Source organism: Sinocyclocheilus grahami, unplaced genomic scaffold (assembly GCF_001515645.1).
Source record: "Sinocyclocheilus grahami isolate Dianchi unplaced genomic scaffold, SAMN03320097.WGS_v1.1 scaffold798.1, whole genome shotgun sequence".
Classification (NCBI taxonomy): Eukaryota; Metazoa; Chordata; class Actinopteri; order Cypriniformes; family Cyprinidae; genus Sinocyclocheilus; species Sinocyclocheilus grahami.
In genome coordinates, this window is record NW_015505977.1 from 318031 (window position 1) to 338788 (window position 20758).

General features: G+C 38.0%; 1 protein-coding gene across 1 annotated transcript; it reads left to right on the top strand.

The window, feature by feature from the left end:
• Positions 1 to 11122: 11122 nt before the first annotated feature.
• LOC107561895 (transmembrane protein 121-like) lies at positions 11123 to 12371 on the top strand. Its single transcript, XM_016246426.1, has one exon. The coding sequence runs from the start codon at positions 11297 to 11299 to the stop codon at positions 12281 to 12283; it is 987 nt and encodes a 328-aa protein (XP_016101912.1). The 5' UTR covers positions 11123 to 11296; the 3' UTR covers positions 12284 to 12371.
• Positions 12372 to 20758: the final 8387 nt, after the last annotated feature.

Sequence of the window (20758 nt, forward strand, 5' to 3'; positions counted from 1 at the left end):
CTCATAGTAACAATCCTGTCAGATCGTCCATCCTTTGAGTATAACATGTAACGTTACAGATCGGCCGATCTGGTTTCGTGGTTAAAGTGAACCTTTTCGACATGTTTCCGTGTTGTTGCTGCTCAGCAAAAGCATGGACGCGATGTTGTCTGGGGGTTTGGCAAAAGGAGAGTGGGACTGTGGGCGGTGCCTGGGGTGGTAACTGAAGGCGGTGACTGTGTAGTTCTGACGTCAACTTTTTATGGAAGTCACAACGGTTCGTGAAAAATAGCTAGAACTTTAAGCAGGTTGTGTGCATTTTACTGTGGACTGACTGTTTTGAAACTTATATGGTAGTTAAATAGCCCCTAGACCTCAGTAATCGTGAAAAAAGCCAGGAAATTTCAGTTTTGACAATATGTTGTCATGAAGGGCAAAATTAACTATATAGACCAAAATAATTTTTTGAACCAGGCTGTAAACATGTTTTTTTCTGCTGTAAAGTTGGGCATTTTAACAAGGGGAGTCTATGGGATTGACTCCCTTTTGCAGCCAGCCTCTAGCGGCCAGTTGACGAATTACAGTTTAAGTCACTTCCGTGTTGGCTTCACCAGAGAGAGTGGGATGTTGCCGCTTGGTTGTGTGTGAGATTCACTAAAAAGAACTGGCTTATTAGAGTCATTCATTTGCAAATCAGACTTCACTGGTTGTGCTGTATGTATTTGATTCACTTAAAAGAACCAGTTCATATCGAGTTATTCCGGTGTCGAACTACACTTGCTCACACTTGTTGTAGTAACGGTGTTGTCTCTTACGAAAATGAACCATGGTTTTACTGTATTAAAAGTGTAGTAACCATGTTTTTTTTGCCATATTGATTACCATTTGTATAACCACAGTTTTACAACAAATACCATTAAATGAGTTTGATCTCATGATGAAAACGTAGCCTACCTGTGGGAACTATTTTGCAAGACGCGAAATACGTAGTGCCATGTACGTTTCGTGATGTATTTGATGTGAAATGTCCTCTGAGTGGCGCTAAAAGAGTGTTTGTTTGTTTTTACGTTTTATGTGACGTTGGTTTTGTAGGTGTCACCACAGTTCTGACTTGAAATGTCTGTTAAGTGGTGCTAGGCTATATGGCGTTTTAAAATAACATACCATCTGCACTACACCTAAACCTACCCGATAGTATGAACAAAAGCGAATGTGACGTAAAAACGCCATTTTAGCTTGTTTTTCGATCTCTTATTTTTGAGGTCTTTCATCATGAGTCATGTTTTTGACGGGATTCGTACCCAAGGATTCCACATCCTAAGTCCAATTCCATGCCGGCTAAGCTACCGAGCAAGCATTATGCCCAGAAAGCGAAACATATGGAGCTGTAATCATAACTGTGTACGAACACGATTACAATGCTCCCTGTTTTACCACCTCTAGTGTTCATTTCTGTTGGAAACTGCAGTGATATGTAGCCTACTTATTGGTACGCATTTTGTGTTTTGTGAAAATTTCCCACAGGTAGGCCTACGGTTTCGTCATGAAATCAGGTCAGAACAAATTATGGTTAATGTAGCAAAACCATGGTTAATTTGTGGTTACCATGTTTTTTTGGTTTTATTTGTATTAAAACCTAATACAATTTTCGTAAGGGGTGCTGCATATGTCTGTTTTTTACGCTAACGTACTCAACTGTTATTAGTTTACATTTTTTAACTAGGCCTATTTGATTCCTCGAATCCTATTTATAGCTACACTTTGGGATTTGGCTTCTGTTCTGTGTAGATTATTTACTAATGTAAACATGATTTAAATGCTTGATGTGACGTTTTAAAAATGCTGCAATTGTGAAATTATTCATATGGGGAAAAAAAGTAAGTCATGGAAAAAATGCCCAAAGATGTATGCACATAGACCAACAGTTTAAAAAAAAAAATCCCTATGCAAACAACCGGTGTCATGCTATTCTAATCAGATATTCAATGTTCAGACATTCTTTTCGATGCTCATCAGCAAATGGACCTATTCACGTACGGACCTATGTCTCCATAAACATGCTGGGAATTTATGAGATGAACCAATATGTTAACTTGCAGTTGCTAGCCATAAATCCAACAGAATGTGTTGACGAGTTATTATTGGAGAGAGAGGTACTGTACAGTAAGCTGCCACTGTGGGTGAACCATTTGAAATGAAAGTCGATTTGCCTGAGGGCAACATAGTGTGCAATCTCCGTCTGCAGTTACCCAGGCAGAAACCAGAGACCTCGAACTCCCACACAGTTGACACACACACATACACACCACATACACACAATCAAGTTATGTTAAATAATGCAGAAATGCGTGCATATAGGGTTATATACTCCATCGCATGTGTACATAATGTATTTTTCCTAACTTGTGTAAGTATCTGTCTTATGCATTTTAACTTTCGTATTGGTACGGTTCGGTGCCTGATTAGAAATGACAGAAAATCACTTAAAGGGGTCATATGATGTTGCTAAAAATAATATTATTTTGTGTATTTGGTGTAATGAAATGTGTTCATGCGGATCCAGTGGGGACATAATTATGGATTATAATGACTTATACTGTCTTTTTACGCGCTGCATTGCATCGCGCCGCGTAAACATAAAACCATGTCTGCATTTGTGATCGGAGAAATGACAAAATACAAACGCTACTCTACACTGCTCAAAACTCATGTTTGAATCGTCAGTGGCAAATTCTTTAAATATAAAACACGTACTTACAGTCTGTGAGTCAGAACAGCCGGCATTGTAGTCTACTCTCCCAGGATCAGGAAACAGTCCTCCATAAAATGTGCTGCACATATCTGAATATTTGGGTTGAAGTGTTCTGGAACAGTATTGTAAATACAACTTAACCACTGATTTCTAGTCGTGTCCATTTTTGGAAGGCCAAACAAAGTAGTTTCGCTTTCACAACGAAACACAGCGTCACACACGGCGACCTAGAGTGAGCAGAGGCTGGGGGCTAGAGTTAGAGGCGGCCGGTGGGCTTGAGAACGGCACGGCGGGCGGGCTTGCGGCAACCACATGTGACGACCCCGGGCTGGACTCCGCTTTGTCCACGGTGAAAGCCGATCCGGCGATCCACAGCGCAAAGTTGATGTATTTCCTCAGTGACAACAAAGTAGTTTCGCTTTCACAATGAAATACACAGTGTCTTCACGACATGGCGGCGGCGGCAACAATACGACAGCGAGAATAAAAGTTATGCCTTCTTTCTTTTTGCGTGAACATTTGGGTGGCGTTATGCAAATCTTCCCACATTGTGACGTAGACATGTGGGGGCATGTTAGAACGAGCCGTTTTAGGTAGGTGTGGTTGACTCTTAACTTTTATAAAGAATATCTCTTTGGATTTGAGACTTTAGTCTTTGCAACTTTACAGATCTTCCTTATGCACCAAGAGCTTGTAACACTCCAAAGAGAAAGGAAAAGTTTAAATCGCATCATATGACCCCTTTAACTAATTGTGTATTTATTCTAGTCTTTTAAACATATCACATTATATTACTAAAGCAAGTTTTCAGTTAGCCTTCAGTACACATTGTAAAAAAAATTTTTTTTGAAGTTGTAAATAAAACAAAGAATATCAGAGTACGTTTTACAAGAAAATACTATTTCAGTCTTTTTATTCTGTTACTTGCCATTTCTTTGTAATTATTTGAAAAATGTATACCAGCAATTCTGAGTGAAAATTGTTCCAAAGTAAATCATATCCTAAATTGAATAACTGTCTAGTAAAACTATATTTGGTTTGAAACTTCACAACTGTTAAAAAAAAAAGTTCTATATAGTATTAATATTGGTACTATAAAAATTCAGACGTACTACAGCCACTATGTTGTTACTAGCGTCAGTTGCATTGCTTTTACAAAGCTTCTTCCGTGGCTTTATGGGATAGTAAATTATCCATCAAATGTGCACTTCAGAATCCCAGCAGTAGTAGTCAGTTTTCCGGGTACTTTTCGGCTTTTGTTTTTGGAATACTATGAGTTTGGACATACTGCTCATTTGACATACTGTTTTTCACCTACTATAGTATGGAAATATGCATGCTCGGACACAGTGTTAGAACATTGTGCACAAGTCTGACATATTTTATGATATTTTGTTAAATTTTTTGGACAACTGTCATGTCGACAACAGTTTTAATGCATTAATTCTTTACAAATACCTTTGCACTGCAGAAAAAATATCAACATACAGGTCTAGAGGGTGAGTAAATAATGACAGACTCCTGATTTTTGGATGAGCTATTCGTTTAACAAGTCTCTACTGAATAGCTCTGTGGATTTGGGTAAAAATCTTGAAGAAAAAGGGTTGAGGGAGAGAGAGAGTGGGGAAGACGGAAGGAGAGAGGTACGAGGAGCAGGTCTTATGCCCGGGGACAATTCTTCATGGTGACAGAGAAGTAGGCCACTTCTAAAAATGAACACTTGGAGCCCGATCTCTCTTACTCACAGATAGAGGAAAACACATTCAAGAAAATAAGTGCTTCCTCTGTGCGCACAAAGGAAAAAAAACAATCATTTTCTGCAGACACAATCATTCCTTTCATCGATAGACGGGTCATTTCTGTACTTTTTGAACTCCGTGAGAGAAATTCACTAAGAAATGGTTGTGTTGTTTTTTTTGCACATGCTTTCTGCATTGTTTTTGTGGATGGTTCACCTAAAGAATTCTGAAAATAAAAAAATACCTGACAAAACCCTCAGGAAGTGACATCATTTTGGTGGGAAAAAACTACACAAACCATCAGAAAGTATTACCAATGCATTTGATAAATTGTGTCATGTTTTAAAACATGACTAAACTACAGAAATCAGTATGTAATAAAAATTATTTTTCAAAAAATTCAAATTGTTGACACTTTTATGTAAGATCATTAAAAAAAAAAACGAATTTTAGTTCTCTATTTCCATCCTGATTTTTTTTAATGTAATTTGAAAAATGGTCATTTGTGCTGAAATGCTGTGTGCAAGTTAACTATTATTATTGAACGTTGTCTTACATAAAGGTGTCAACAATCTGAATAATCGTATTATGTAAATTTTTATTTTATTTCATTTTTTTTTTCAAAGGCAAACCAACTACCACAAAAAATGACATAATGTATCAAATGCATTGCTAATACTTTTGTGTAGTCGAATTTTAGTTCTCTATTTCCATCCTGATTTTTTTTTATGTAATTTGAAAAATGGTCATTTGTGCTGAAATGCTGTGTGCAAGTTAACTATTATTATTGAACGTTGTCTTACATAAAGGTGTCAACAATCTGAATAATCGTATTATGTAAATTTTTATTTTATTTCATTTTTTTTTTTTTCAAAGGCAAACCAACTACCACAAAAAATGACATAATGTATCAAATGCATTGCTAATACTTTTGTGTAGTTGTTTTCCTTCCAAAATGATGTCAGTTCCTGAAGGTTGTCACATATTCTACAAAAGACTAACGTTGGATAGGAAACTGAAGGAAACTATAAATTGACATTTTTCATGTTAGGAGTTCCAACATAACTACTTAAGATATTTAACATTCATTCCATGTTCACTTAATCAACATGGTTTCAGTCTTTAAATTTTGTGAGTTTAATATTTTATCCATTATAGAAACATGAAAATGCACTACACAGCAAGAATGATCCAGGCATTGTATGTGTGCGTTACTGCAGTACCACCTCTTATTCCGAGTTTAAAGACTGCAAGTTCAAGATTTATTTAATAGCGGCTCGCTGTAAGCAAACTCCTTGAAAGATTTACACGGCTTACATTAACACATCAGCAGAAGGCAGAAAACTTCTGTATTTCATCTTAGAGCATCCCGGTCCCATGTATAATGTTGCTTAGGTCCGAGGACTTGTTATATTGCTTTCACAGTTTATTGCTTCTCTGATCGAATACGATTACAGATGCTCCCAGTTTGCATCTGCATCTCCCGGTATGGTGCAGTAATGGAATTATGCCTCCCTCTACACTACATAGAACATGCTCAGTGTCACTTACAGTTACAGCTAGCAGATTTAATTAAGAGACATAAAAGGTATGTTTCATTTCGTTACGCTGAGGATACGGGGTGCAGTATATTCTGCGGCAAGTTTTGGGCTTGTAATTGCTCAGGTTAAGCAGAGGGTAATTTTGCACTCCTTGCCAAGTGTGTGTTATAGTGGCTCATTAAACGAGACAAATGTGCTTTCGGAATGAAAAGTTTGGACGCAGCCCGTTTGATTCCCTAGTTGGTGCATTTGATATGTTCGGAATGGCATACTGCTTTTTATATTACAGTAGCCTATGCAGTGTGCGCATTATGCAAATGTTGGCATAGAATATACTGGGAATACTTACTAGATTTGCTAAAGTGTGCAGTACACATTTATATTTCTTTTCAGACAGCCAAAAGTTAAGCATACTATTTTTGGTAGGCATTAAATTAACAAATAATATACTATATAAACCACTACACTATGCACACTGCACTGGGTACTGTAGCCCACAATGCAATGCACACACTGTCACAAATGACACATAAATAACAGCAACCACATTTTTAATTTTAAGTTTCTTTAATTGTAAAAATACCAAAATGAATATGAGGCACAGGACTGTTACTTTGGAGGAGTGCTGTGCTTTAATAAACTACCAAAATTAAAACATTAAAACCAACAACAACAAAATGTACACAAAATTACATTAAAAATGCAAAATGATAACTGCATGCAACATGCTCAATTTTGCATGCATTGCTTCATACAGATGTTTAAAATTCCTATCAGTGCGTGCCGTAACTGTTTTACATACTACACAACAGCAGTGTGCAGTACATTAGTATGCCACTCTGACCAGATTCTTCTTAAGTTCGTCTCACTCTGTTGAATCATTTATTAATGGCCATTTATGGCCATGTACTCATCTGAGTCTCTGTCTCATGGTGCTTGCGGATGGATGCACATTTTGACACATCGATGGTAGAAACTACCATCTATCAGACGATTCGGCCTACTGTAATAGATCTCAGTGGCACATTTACATTGAAGTCTGGTGCTTTTCAGAAGCGGACAGGGAAAGTGATCAAACACATCCAATTAACAAAGGCGAACTCTCATTGTTGGAACTAATGGTCTGGATTCTTGTCAAATATTCATGACTGTCTAACGCTCTGGTAATCTAAGTTGGGAGGACATTTATAAGTAATACGCTTTATAATTAACAACAAAGGCTCTGTGCATTTTTAATTCATTGTCGATCATTGTGGTGATTTGATTTGAAGGTTTATGACTAATCGCTGATATAATCAGTCAAACCCAGCATGTGGTTTGAGTAAGAATGTTAATTTTAAATGCATATAGATGATTTTGTCAACATTTAGGACTGCATTAGCATATAGAGCACAAAGCTAACAGACATGCAGTAACAGCCATAAAAAGCTTAGTTTGGATCCAAATTTGCTCTAAAACACCTGTAATTTTGCGGTTCAGGTTTGCTTCGGCGAAGTTAAATGTGCAGGTAGATATTTTGCTATAGCCTAAGGAAATCTTTTTATACTTAATTTTTTTTCTCATTGCATGCTTATATCTCTATTAGAAATCTTTGTTCTTCCTTTTTAGGTCATAAATGAAAGCTTTCCCCTGGAATCAAATAACATTTTTACCTCTTTTTCCCATTTCCAAAATAGCTTGCATACGGTTTCCTCTACACTTTGGAGAATCTCCCTAGTAAGCACACAAACATCAACATTGTATACATATATAACGAGAGTTGAAAAACGGCGTAATCTGAAAAGCTAGCATCATTTTTTGTGTCTGACATATTTTTGGCTACATTTTGCTAGTTTAAATACACATTACTGAAGTTTCAGGTTGACTTTTGAAGAACCTATACATAATTCCAAATGTATTCATAAACTACATACATTCTAAATCATTCACTTAAATATCTGGTGATGTAGTATGTTAGAATACTTACACAGCAAAGCATTTATTGTATAGTATACATTTCACTGGGAGACAGACAATTAAACATTTAGTTGAACTTTAGCTTTGGCTGAAGTTAACATTGTATTAATATTAATAGTATTTTAATTTAAATTTATTAAAACATTAATATTTTACTACTAATTTTAGTTCAGTACTTTAAAGGGGTCATAAAATGCGATTTAAATTTTTCCTTTCTCTTTGGAGTGTTACAAGCTCTTGGAGCATAAAGAAGATCTGTAAAGTTGCAAAGACTAAAGTCTCAAATCCAAAGAGATATTCTTTATAAAAGTTAAGTCAACCATGCCTACCTAAAACGGCTCGTTCTAACATGCCCCCACATGTCTACGTCACGATGTGGGAAGATTTGCATAACGCCGCCCAAATGTTCACGCAAAGAAAGAAGGCATAACTTTTATTCTCACTGTAGTATTGTTGCCGCCGCCGCCATGTCGTGAAGAGCTGTGTGTTTCGTTGTGAAAGCGAAACTACTTTGTTTGGCCTTCCAAAAGAGGACGATATCCGCTTCGTCATGCCTGGAGCTGATCCGTGCTGGTCGCTGAGGAAATACATCAACTTCGCGCTGTCGATCGCCGGATCGGCTTTCACCGCGGACGAAGCGGAGTCCAGCTCAGGGTCGTCACATGTGGTTGCCGCAAGCCCGCCGGCCGCTCCTTCATCAAATCTGCCGGCTACGCTGTTCTCAAGCCAGCCTCCGCACTTTGTTTGGCCTTCCAAAAGTGGACACGACTAGAAATCAGTGGTTAAGTTGTAATTACAACACTGTTCCAGAACACTTCAACCGAAATATTCAGATGTATGCAGCACATTTTATGGAGGACTGTTTCCTGATCCTGGGAGAGTAGACTACAATGCCGGCTGTTCTGACTCACAGACTTGTAAGTAAGTTTTTTATATTTATAGAATTTGCCACTGACGATTCAAACACGAGTTTTGGGCTGTGTAGAGTAGCGCTTGTTGTTTGTCATTTCTCCGATTACAAATGCAGACTTGGTTGTATGTTACGCTCCGGCCGGACAGGGCATCACAGTATGGTAAGGGGCGTAACATTTCCGTCACACGCTTGAGGTATTCGGCCAATCACAACGCACTGGATAGCTGGCCAATCAGAGCACACCTCGCTTTTCAGACCGATGAGCTTTGTAAAAATCGACGTGTTTCAGAAATGCGGGGCATAGATGAGAAACAATAATGTACAGTATGTGGAAAATAATGTGTTTTTTGAACCTTAAACCGCATAAACACCTTTCATTACACCAAATACACAAAATAATGTTATTTTTAGCAACATCATATGACCCCTTTAAACAATACTTCATATTGTATTACCGCAAAAGGACGGACTCAGTTGATCAAATGTGGCAGTAAAGACATTTGTAATGTTACAAAAAAATAGTTTAATTAATGTTTAATGTTTTTAAAAAAAAATCCTGTTCTTTTGAACTATTTTTAAAAACTCTGACAAAAATGCATTATGATTTTCACAAAAAAAATGTATTAATTAAGTAGCACAACTGTTTTCAACATTGAGAAAAATAATAAAATGTTATTTGAGCAGCAAATCGGCATATTAGAATGATTTCTGAATGATCATGTGATACAGAATACTGGAGTAAGGATGCTGACAATTCAGCTTTCCCATCACAGGAATAAATTACACTTCACGTAATTTTTTTTATACTGTTTTTACCTTTTTTTTTTATTAAATATAAATTCTTGAATCTTGCAATACTTTTCACAAATGAGGGCTACCATCTAGACCAACCATCTTTGTCCTGATGCTCTCAGTGGTTGCTTCTGCATTGTGAAAACCTTTACTCTCTTTATTGTTTCAGTCACAGTTTCTCTGAGATTTCCTATGTCAGATCAAAGACCCCTGGACCACTGCACAGCTCACGATTTGAAGCAGAACTTCTGAAGAACTGAAGGTCTGATAAAGGGAATCTCTAAGAGAGGTATTGTATGTAGACCCTTGGTCTAGTTGTGACAGCGCAGCTCTGATAAAATGAAAGGTTCACGCGGTCTTTATCTGTAGCTTTTGCTGAGCGTCCCTCTTTGACACCCGTCCCTCTTTGCCTGACTGCGCATAAGTGGAGGGGAGCAGAGAGAGAGAGGAGAGAAGAGAAAAACAGCAGGAGGAGGGTGACATCTAACCAGAATATGTTGAGGAGCCACAGGCTGCGCACAGCACGTTGCTCTGGAGTTTGAAAGGATGAAAGGGGGAAGATTGAGATTATTGCTGCAGAGATTTTGGAGGTGAGGGCAAGTGGAAACTTATTGACTTCTTTGGCGTCAATACTGGGGAGGAGATGAGAATAAAGTGATTTTAATCCACAGGAGGCACAGGACTGTTCCAGTGGAGGAGTGCTGTGCTTTTAATCCTTCAGAAAAGAGGTAATTTTCTTATAGATGAACTTACTTTGAAATACATACCTTTCAAAACCCACATCGATTTTTGTGGGAAAGAGAGATCTGAGGATTAGATCGGATTTGAGACTTCGGGGCTTCAAAAACATCTTCTGCTGCAATTTTTCTGAGAAAAAAATGCATACGTAAACCACATGCAGACTTACTATTCAGTGCAATCTGGAATCATGAACCTCATAGGAGAAGCAAGTCAGCTGTAGTCTCGTGTGCGGCGCTCTGAGGAATGGTGCTGGGAACGAATTCACTTCTGGCATAAAATGAGAAATTTATCACAGCCGATCATTCCTGACCCACTCTTTCAGAGAGCATGTGGCTTATTTTGCCTTCTCCTCTCGCTTTTGAAGCCGTGAGACTCTTCTTTGGAAAATAAGAGCCGGTGGTTGTGCTTACAGACCGGGAGAACTGAAATATTTAAGACTCTGACTGTGAACGATGCAATTAACGATTAAAGAAAACCGAAGCGGCTGTGATCAGTATGCATAAGTTGCCTACGTTCACTCAGAGAACTGTGGGAGGGAGTTAAGGCGAGAGGACTAATGACTGACAGCGGAAACAGGATTGCTGTGAGGTACTACGGAGTACATCCTGTGCATTAGCTTGTTTGCTTCTGGCTGAATTTAGAAATGGCAAGTGTGGCTCATTCTTGATCTTTTACTCTTGCTTCCTCATTATTTCTTCCTCCCATCACGCCTCAGTTCGAGGAACAGGTTGCTCTGCTATTAAGCAGATTTAGATTAACTACTGTTTCCAGGACTGCTGTGCCTTTGGGATGAACAGTTAAGGCAACTCATATGGGTCTACAAAACTCTTTTTGATTGAACATTCAGCCACCCATCATTTTTATCTGGTCTCTCATAATCAACATGGTCCCACCGCCCCCTTCCAACAAGCCACACGTTTGCCTTTCGTGTGTGCTTATCATGAGTAGCATGGCGCTGCTGGACGCCTACCTTGTGGAGCAGAATCAAGGTCCACGGAAGGTGGGCGTCTGCATCATGGTGATGGTAGGGGACGTGTGTTTCCTCATTGTGCTGCGGTACATTGCGGTATGGGTCGGCGCCGAAGTACGAACTGCTAAACGGGGCTACGCAATGATCCTCTGGTTCTTCTACGTCTTTGTGCTGGAGATCAAGGTATACTTTGTCTACCAGAACTACAAGGCAGAAGGAGAGAGAGCGGACGCTCTTACCTGCAAGTCTTTGACGGTGCTGCTTTCCGTGTTTGTGCCGGGACTTTACGTTACGTTGGCAGCCATCGACCACATGGAATACGTTCGTCCGCTCAAGAAGAGGGAGGAGTTGAGAAGTCGGCTGTTCTGGGTTGTGGTGGATCTTCTCGACATCTTGGACATTCAGGCCAGCCTATGGGAGCCTCAGAGAAAAGGGCTCCCTCTATGGGTGGAGGGCCTTACTTTTTTCTACTGCTACATACTACTTCTGATACTGCCGTGTGTGTCGCTAAGTGAAATTAGCATGCAAGGTGTGAACATTGTGCCACACAAGATGTTGTTGTATCCCATTCTCAGTTTGGTCGCCATCAATTTTATTACGATTTTTATGCGGGGAGGTAATATGGTGTTTTATAGGGACATCCGAGTGTCTGGAATACTCATGGGTAAGAACGTCCTTGCCATTGTCCTGAAAACGTGCAGCTTCGTGCAGTACCGGAGACACCTGCAGGAGGCGCCAACACACGCTCTCACTGCGGAACTACAGAGGGACGCAGTGCCACAAAGTTCTCGAGGGACAGTGTCAGTCGTAATGCCCATGCCCATCACCATGCCAACTCCGCAGGTAGTCATACAAGATCTCACCACACTTCCAGAAGAGCCCGAACTTGAGGAAACATGACAAAAGGGGGAATGAGAAGAGTTTGCACTGAGGATACTTGGACAATGCACAACATGGACTGCTTTGAGATTTTTTGTCCTAAAGTTAATCTGGGTGTACACTGTATGATTTACTACTTTAAGAATGTTTCTGATCAGATTGTATGATGACATTAATGATTGGATACATACCAGAATGTTCTGCACATAGGCCAGACATTTAGCTGCATTGACAGGGCATTTTAAAGTACCACTTAATCATTTTCTTCAGTATTTGTCTTTTATTTCCCTGTAGAAATATCTAATCATCCTTAAAACAAAATTAATTTAGGCTACTTAAAAATATTTTTTATATTTTGAATATTAATCTTTCCACACTGTTAAATTACTTTAACAGGTTAATGACAAATAAATGTAATTAATAAAACAAGACAAAATATTGATTAAATTATTTTTTTTTCAGTGCAGTCCACATACAATTCTCAGTTTCAGTGCTAATCACAAATTTTGCCTTGAAGATGAAAAAAGACAACAAACAAAAACTGGCAAAATTCATAGAGTGTGCACCCAGTTTTAGTGAAAAAATGGTTGATGAGATGAATTGTTTGTTGATGAGATGAATTGTTGAAATGAAGACACAAGGCAGCTGTGGATCTGGGGTCCATTCATTTCCAGAAAAAAGTCTTTAATTCTGGAATATAGTAGTTTATGAACATCAATTAACAAGTGGAATGCCAAGCAAATCACACTTGAAAGAACTCTCAGTGACCCGATGATTGTACAATCACAGACAGCTGCGAATATATCATGTATTTTCGTTTTTCCTGGTGGTTGTTATAAATGTGGTACATCATGTTTTTTTGCAGTAAAATCATCATATTTTTGCAGTCATTTAATAACTATGGTGAAAAGTTGTGTTTTGTAACAACTCATACTATAATTAATTTCTGTTATCTCATTACAATGTGAATGATTTATATTCGATGGATTTATGCTTCATATATTCTTTGTTTTGATGTTTTATGAGAACCAAACGAATGATATTTTATTAAATCAATGTTTTTGTTGATATCTGACATAGTTTTTTTCTCTTTTTTACTGATGCTATGCCACCTCGCAATGCACCTAGCGACCTCCATCATTTGGAACATCATTCTTTGTTCTTTTTGAGCAACAGTCTGCTAAAAGCACAAACATCCACAAAGTGGGGCGCAAATCCCAATCATGTTATTCAGTATGATTATTTTCTTCTTAAGGCTCTGAACTCTTATCTTGTCAGTTCAACATGATAATAAAAGGCAGCTTGTCTTTTTCTTCTACAAATTGGAGGCGGCACATTTAAATAAAGTTGCCATAATCAATTGCAAATTTAACAAAGTTTCATCTTCCACTCTTAAATTAATAGCTGTTGTAAACTGACTCAAAATCTTTGAGGGCTTTAAATCCAAAAATCTTAGCTCAGCCATATGCAGTAGTTTCATGACAACGTACCCAGAGCTACAATTTTAGCATGTTGCTATAGCTACTGTTAGATTAGCACAGTCGACAAATATAGCACGAAGACCTGTCTCCAAAAAAAAAAAATCTCAGTAAATACACCTGACAGCTTCTTATTGCTTCAGTGACACCATATCTGCTTCTGTGCCAGATAGAAACACAAACATATAATCGCATATTTTTTACCTGTCAAGAGTAAAGTAAATCGTTACTAGTTCATCAAAGCAGTCTTATTTCAGCAGTCTTTTATAGAATTGGAGGCGGCTCATTTAAATAAAGTTGCCATAATCTATTGCAAATTTAGCAAAGTTTCGTCTTCCACTCTTAAATTAATAGCTGTTGTAAACTCACTCAAAATCTTTGAGGGCTTTAAATCCAAAAATCTTAGCTCAGCCATATGCAGTAGTAATGTTTCATGACAATGTACCCAGAGCTACAATTTTAGCATGTTGCTATAGCTACTGTTAGATTAGCACAGTCGACAAATATAGGGGAAAAAAATATCTCAGTAATTACACCTGGCAGCTTCTTATTGCTTCAGTGACACCATATCTGCTTCTGTGCCAGATAGAAACACAAACATATAATCGCATATTTTTTACCTGTCAAGAGTAAAGTAAATCGTTACTAGTTCATCAAAGCAGTCTTTTTCAGTCAGTGTTTATTTAATTTGCCATTTAATTGGTAAGGTGCTCTGTATCTAAATACAGAAATCCTCACACTTGATGAATACACATTTGATGTAGCTACTCGAAAAAAATGACATCTTTCACTTCCCCTTGTTCACTCGAGTGAATGGGACTAGCTCTTTCGAGCTGCAAAAATCACAAAAAAGCACCATAAATGTAGGTCAAATTGTGCGCTATATTTCAAGTCTTCTGAAGTCATATGATAGCTTTGTGTCATGAAGTCTGTTTTGAATCTCACACAGCACAGTCTGCTTTTATTTTCGGCATACTGCACATTGCCAACTTAGATTACTTGTTTACTAAAATTGCATGCCAGAGTAAAATAAACTATAAGAATAGAATTAGATTTTTAAATTGCATTAAAATGAAAAACTACCACTGTTTAAGACAGTAGTTTTCTATTTTTTTTGTGACTCCCTTATCTTGAAAGAAAAACGTTCACCTTTTTTGGTGCCATTCCAGGAGAATGCAGCAGAGGAGATAAACTGCACACAAACCTGATCGGTTCTTATGAGTATCATCAATGTGGTACATTTTCGAGATCTGACAACTACAGTATGTAAGCCTCTCACATGACCTCTAGATGGTGCAAAGGACATTTTGAGAACCACTGGGTTAGGAAAGTTTCTTTGATATGAATATTTGTTAAAAAAAAGTCAAATCTTTAACTACACTTAAAGTTTAAGCTTAGTTGAAACTTATTATTTATATCCATATTATTTGACTCCAAGGGCCCAAATGTGCACTACAGTATATGAAGACGGCATGATTTTCAAGCTGATCATGATTCACAGGATAAGGATTTATATTTTTTCATATATTTTTACATATTTTGATTTTCTGTTGATTTCGCTTATTTTAATCCTTGTTTTGTCTGATCTTGAATAATTTGAAGTTGAATCTTGAGGTCCCATTTGAAAGTTGGCTGAGGATGAGAACCACTAAGCCAAAGCAGTGACAACAAAAACACTTCACCAGTTCGGTCTAAATCTAAATGTTACAAATAGCAGACTGGCCAAAATGTTTTATAACCAATTGATAGCTGACCACTGAAAAACCTATTAAGTAACGACTTGGTGAGGCTGCTTGAGAATACAGCCCTCACGCCACGACGATAATAGCCCAATTACAGAAGCAAAATTGTGTGAGTTGTTATTTTGTACAGAGGGTGGTATTAAACTCGCTGCTATTTGCCAAGAAAATGGAGGCCACTGCTGCACCAAGGGATTATGTGTCAGTCAGTCCTAATGTGGGTAAAAATGAAAAAATGGACTGTAAAGACATGGGGCAGCTGCCAGCAGAGCTCTAGCGCAGCTAACTACTAACCCGCAGCTGATAAATGCATCCGGAGGGAGCCATGAAAGTCAAATCAGAAATAGAGGACAGCATAAAAAAAAAGAAAAGAAATATTCTCTTTGGGCATTCTGGATATGCACATATTAGTGTGATTCTGTGTGGATATAAGAAGTCTCATGGCAGTGGAGTTCAGGATTTGAGAAAAGTTATCGGTATGCAGATAGATAGCTAGTAGGAGTGTGCGATATTGACAAAAAATGATATCTCAATGTTTTGGGGGATTTTTTCAACAACAATAATTAAAAGATATTTTGATTAGTGTGTTTTTATGCTGGCACCTTGGCTGGTTTAGGCCTGTCATGGATAAATAAATATACCGCTAAAACTGCCAGCAGGTGGTGGCAAGTCCATTAATGAGCGAATAATGAGTGATTAATTGAATTGAATTCAAATCAGTCTTTATGAATGGACTATTGAACAATTGACTCCTTAAAAACCAGATTCATTCAGGAACGAAACAACGCTGTGTGTTGCTCTGAGACGTGTAAATGTTCTGCGCCGCCTTTGTTTGGAACTATTTTCATTGGCAAAATAGAAAAAAACCTAGACAATATTATGTCTAAAATGTAATATTAACTTCTTGTTTTTTTTTAACATTTAGAACAATTCTATATATTTTCATTTGAATAAGTAACCTAGAATGTGTATATTTGCATGTCTGTGCCCCTACGATACTGTGATGGTGTGTCCCGGCCAGCGTGACGAGACAAAAACATTAAAGGGGTCATATGATGCGATTTCAAGTTTTCCTTTCTCTTTGGAGTGTTACAAGCTCTTGGTGCATAAAGAAGATCTGTAAAGTTGCAAAGACTAAAGTCTCAAATCCAAAGAGATATTCTTTATAAAAGTTAAGAGTCAGCCACGCCTACCTAAAATGGCTTGTTCTAACACGCCCCCACATATCTACGTCAATATGTGGAAATATTAGCATAATGCCGCCCAAATGTGCACGCAAAGAAAGTATTTTATAAAGAATATCTCTTTGGGTTTGAGACTTTAGTCTTTGCAACTTTAGGGATCTTATCTATTCACAAACAGCTTGTAACACTCCAAAGAGAAAGGAAAACTTGAAATCGCATCATATGACCCCTTTAAGGAGTCAACAATTCATAGTACAATTCATAAGTCCGAATAATTTTCGCGAATCGACTCTTTTGAACAAACCAGCAATTCTGTGAAGGATAATTAGGCCTACACCTTTGCATTATGTCCTAATACATGCTCTAAACGTTAATACATTTCACCCTATTTCAGTTCACTGAGTCAGTTGGTTGTTTACTCGAGAACTGCTCGGATCGATTTAGTTTGATTTGCATCGCCAGTTCACACTGCACGATTTTCAAACTCGTCGGATCGCCGTTGTTTTCACACTGCGTGACTATGTGGGGTAGCATTCAGTTGCTTCTGTGTTCACATTGCACGATGGATCGACAACAGGGGGTTTCACACTACAAGACTTCACAATAGGAAGAATCGCCGACAGCTCTGTCTGGTCCGCAAACTACGTTTCACAATAAAACACATGCGAGAAGTGATAAGGAAATAACGCGAGAACCCGCGTGCATCAGACCGGAGTTCTCGAGCAAGACAACTGTAATTATTAAAAAAAAAAAATATATATATATATATAGCCCGCAAATTGTCTGTGAGCTGATTTCCAGCTAAGTCACTCCATTTGTGCTTAAGAAGATGTGAGAAAGCCAGAGCCGTTGTGAGAAAAAAAAAATGTCACAGACTTGTTTACATTGTCAGAAGTACTTCTCTTGAGGAGTCTTTCAAACTCCTTTGTCTTTCTGCATAAGATGTTTTGTACACATATCTGTCATATTAAACCCTGGCAAGTCACTGCCTGGTACAAAAAAACTAATAAATAAATAAAATAAAAACAAGGCTGAGGCATTGTGGGACAGCTTAGTTTGTTTTATGTAACCAAGCACCATTATATGCTCATGAGTTTACATGCTCCTTGCAGTAAGTATTTCAGTAAGAATGTGAATTGTGTGCTTCTAATTTTATAGCAACAGTTTGGACAGGACCCTTTTCTATTCTAACATGACAATGCCTCTATGTATAAGGCAAGGTTAAAAAGAAATGACTGATTCAGACAATGTGGATGAACTTGACTGGTCTGCAGAAAGCAAAGTCCTAATCAGCTGAACACCTCTGGTGTGATTTTAAATGCAGACCTTGAGCCAAAAACTCATCACCAAACACCAATGACTTGTACATATGGGTACAGTCATTTTAGACACTTAAAAACTGTTGCAACAGAGATGGAAATGGTAGTAGAAATATAATCTTTGTTGCCACAGTTTTGGAAGTGCTTTTTCCTGTTCTAAAGAAGGGGATGTCCAAATACTTTTGTCCATATAGTGTATGTACAAGTCTTTGGTGTTTGGTGATGAGTTTTTTGCTCAAGGTCTGCATTTAAAGTCACAGATAGATACAGCGGGTAAAATAAGTATTGAACACATCACCATTTTTCTCAGTAAATATATTTCTAAAGGTGCTGTTGACATGAAATTTTCACCAGATGTCAGTAACAACCCAAGTAATCCATACATAGAAAGAAATTCAGAAATTAAGTTCTGTGTAATAAAGTGGAATGACACAGGGAAAACACATTGAACACATGAAGAAAGGGAGGTGCAAAACGGCATGGAAAGCCAAGACACCAGCAGAAATCTATCAGTAATTAGAAAGCAATCCTGCCCCATGTCAGTGGAAATTAATATTAGCTTGTTCAGTCTCAACTGATGGCCAATAAAGGTGTCTTCTTATCACGTGTCACACAAGAAACATTTCATGATGGGTAAAAGCAAAGAGCTCTCTCAAGACTTTCACAACCTTATTGTTGCAAAACATACTGATGGCATTGGTTACAGAAGCATTTCTATACTTCTGAATGTTCCAGTGAGCACTGTTGGGGCCATAATCCGGAAGTGGAAAGAACATAATTTCACCACAAACCGGCCGCGACCAGGTGCTCCTCGCAAGATTTCTGACAGAGGAGTGAAAATAATTATCAGAAGAGTTTTCTAAGAGCCAAGGATCACTTGTGGAGAGCTTCAGAAAGATCCGGAATTAGCATGTACAAGTGTTTCTTGAAGACTGTGTGGAAGAATGGGCCAAAATCACACCTGAGCATACGACTAGTTTATACAGGAGGCGTCTTGAAGCTGTCATTACCAACAAAGGCTTTTGTATGAAGTATTAGATACATTTCAATAAGCATGTTCAATACCTTTTCCCTGGGTCATTCCATTGTATTACACATAACTTAATTTCTGAACTTATTTGTATTGTTTTCTTTGTATGTATGGATTACTTGGATTGTTACAAACATCTGGTGAAAATTTCATGTCAACAGCACCTTTAGAAATATATTTACTGAGAAAAATGGTGATGTGTTCAATACTTATTTCACCCGCTATAGATAGATAGATAGATAGATAGATAGATAGATAGATAGATAGAGAACTGCATGTAAAGCCAGACTTTCTTTACTTTTTATGGATTTTTCCTGATGGCCAAGGACGGTTGAGGTGACTGAATCGGCTTTGCGGTAAATATGTCTGTTTGAAGTAGTAGAGGAGCTACCTTTTATTCTAAATAAAAGGAGAATTAAATCAGACACTGAATTGTAAGAGTGCAGACAGAAAGAGAATGAATCATGGATCTATGTCAAACTTAATTACATATCCCAATATTCACATAATATGCTGACGCTGCTGTGACTTTTCCTGTGGTTTGATTGATGCAGGAAATTAATCTACATCAAATGCCAAAGAACACGATGGCAACACATCTTTGTTTAAACCCTGTAACTATAAAATTCAATTTCACACAATTTCTTTATTCATTGTAATATCCAGACAATGATATAAAACAGTTAAACTTTTGCCACTTGACTCACATCGCCCACATTCTGTCGCCAACGGTCACTGTCGCTCGTGTCGCCGGAAGTCGCCAGCTCTCCATTGAAAATGAATGGGAGCATGTCGCTTTGTCGCTGTGTGTTGCTGGCAGTGTGAACGGGGCTTTAGGTAATAAAACACATTTGCTAAGTTAATCTTTATATTTTCCAAGTTTAATGCAGAGACAATTATAAGTCATTTGTAGGTTGACTACGCAAAATAAATAAATAAATAATAATAATAATAATTCTTAAGCCTGTAATATACACTGCATGATTTTTGCCCTGATTTTCGAGATAGTCCTCACTGCAGAACACAAGATCTAGGGGGAGAGGTTGGATCCAGATCCAACTCCTCCCACCTTACATATCCCTAAACCTACCCGTCTCCACCCCCTGATCCCCAAACCCACCCATCTCCACCCCTAAACCTACCAATCTCCACCCACTAGATGTGGATCCAACCTCACCCCCTGGATCGTATGTTCTGCAGTGAGAGCTACTGTGATTTTCTGCCGATGTACTTTGAAGAAGTTGGCGTTAGTTGCCAAAGTCAAAGCCTGCAGATTAGAGATGACAGATTCCAAAATCACATAGTGTATGATGGTCACAGATTTCGTTTTTTTAGTTTCAGATGATTCCATCCAGTCGGAGGATATCAAACATGTTTGATATTTTCTGCCGATTATAGAACACATCTTGTTTTCATTTGTCACACATCTCCTAGCAACAAGGTGTACATTTCCGCTAGCGTTTGTTGTGATCGGAATGACTTGAAAGTCTGGTAGTACATAATCCTCAGTCGTGTATTGTATGCTGTAAGCAGCCACTCATAACAAACTCAAAACATAGCAACATCCTAGAAACCACCTGAAATACATCAGCAATCACTTATAAAGTACCCAGAACATGCTAAAAAACACCTGGAAATCACCCAAAGTACAAGCAAACACCCAGAACATTCGAGAAGCTGTACAAAATACCTCAGCAACCCCTCAGCAACAACCCAGAACAATCTACAAACCATGTAGAAACAACC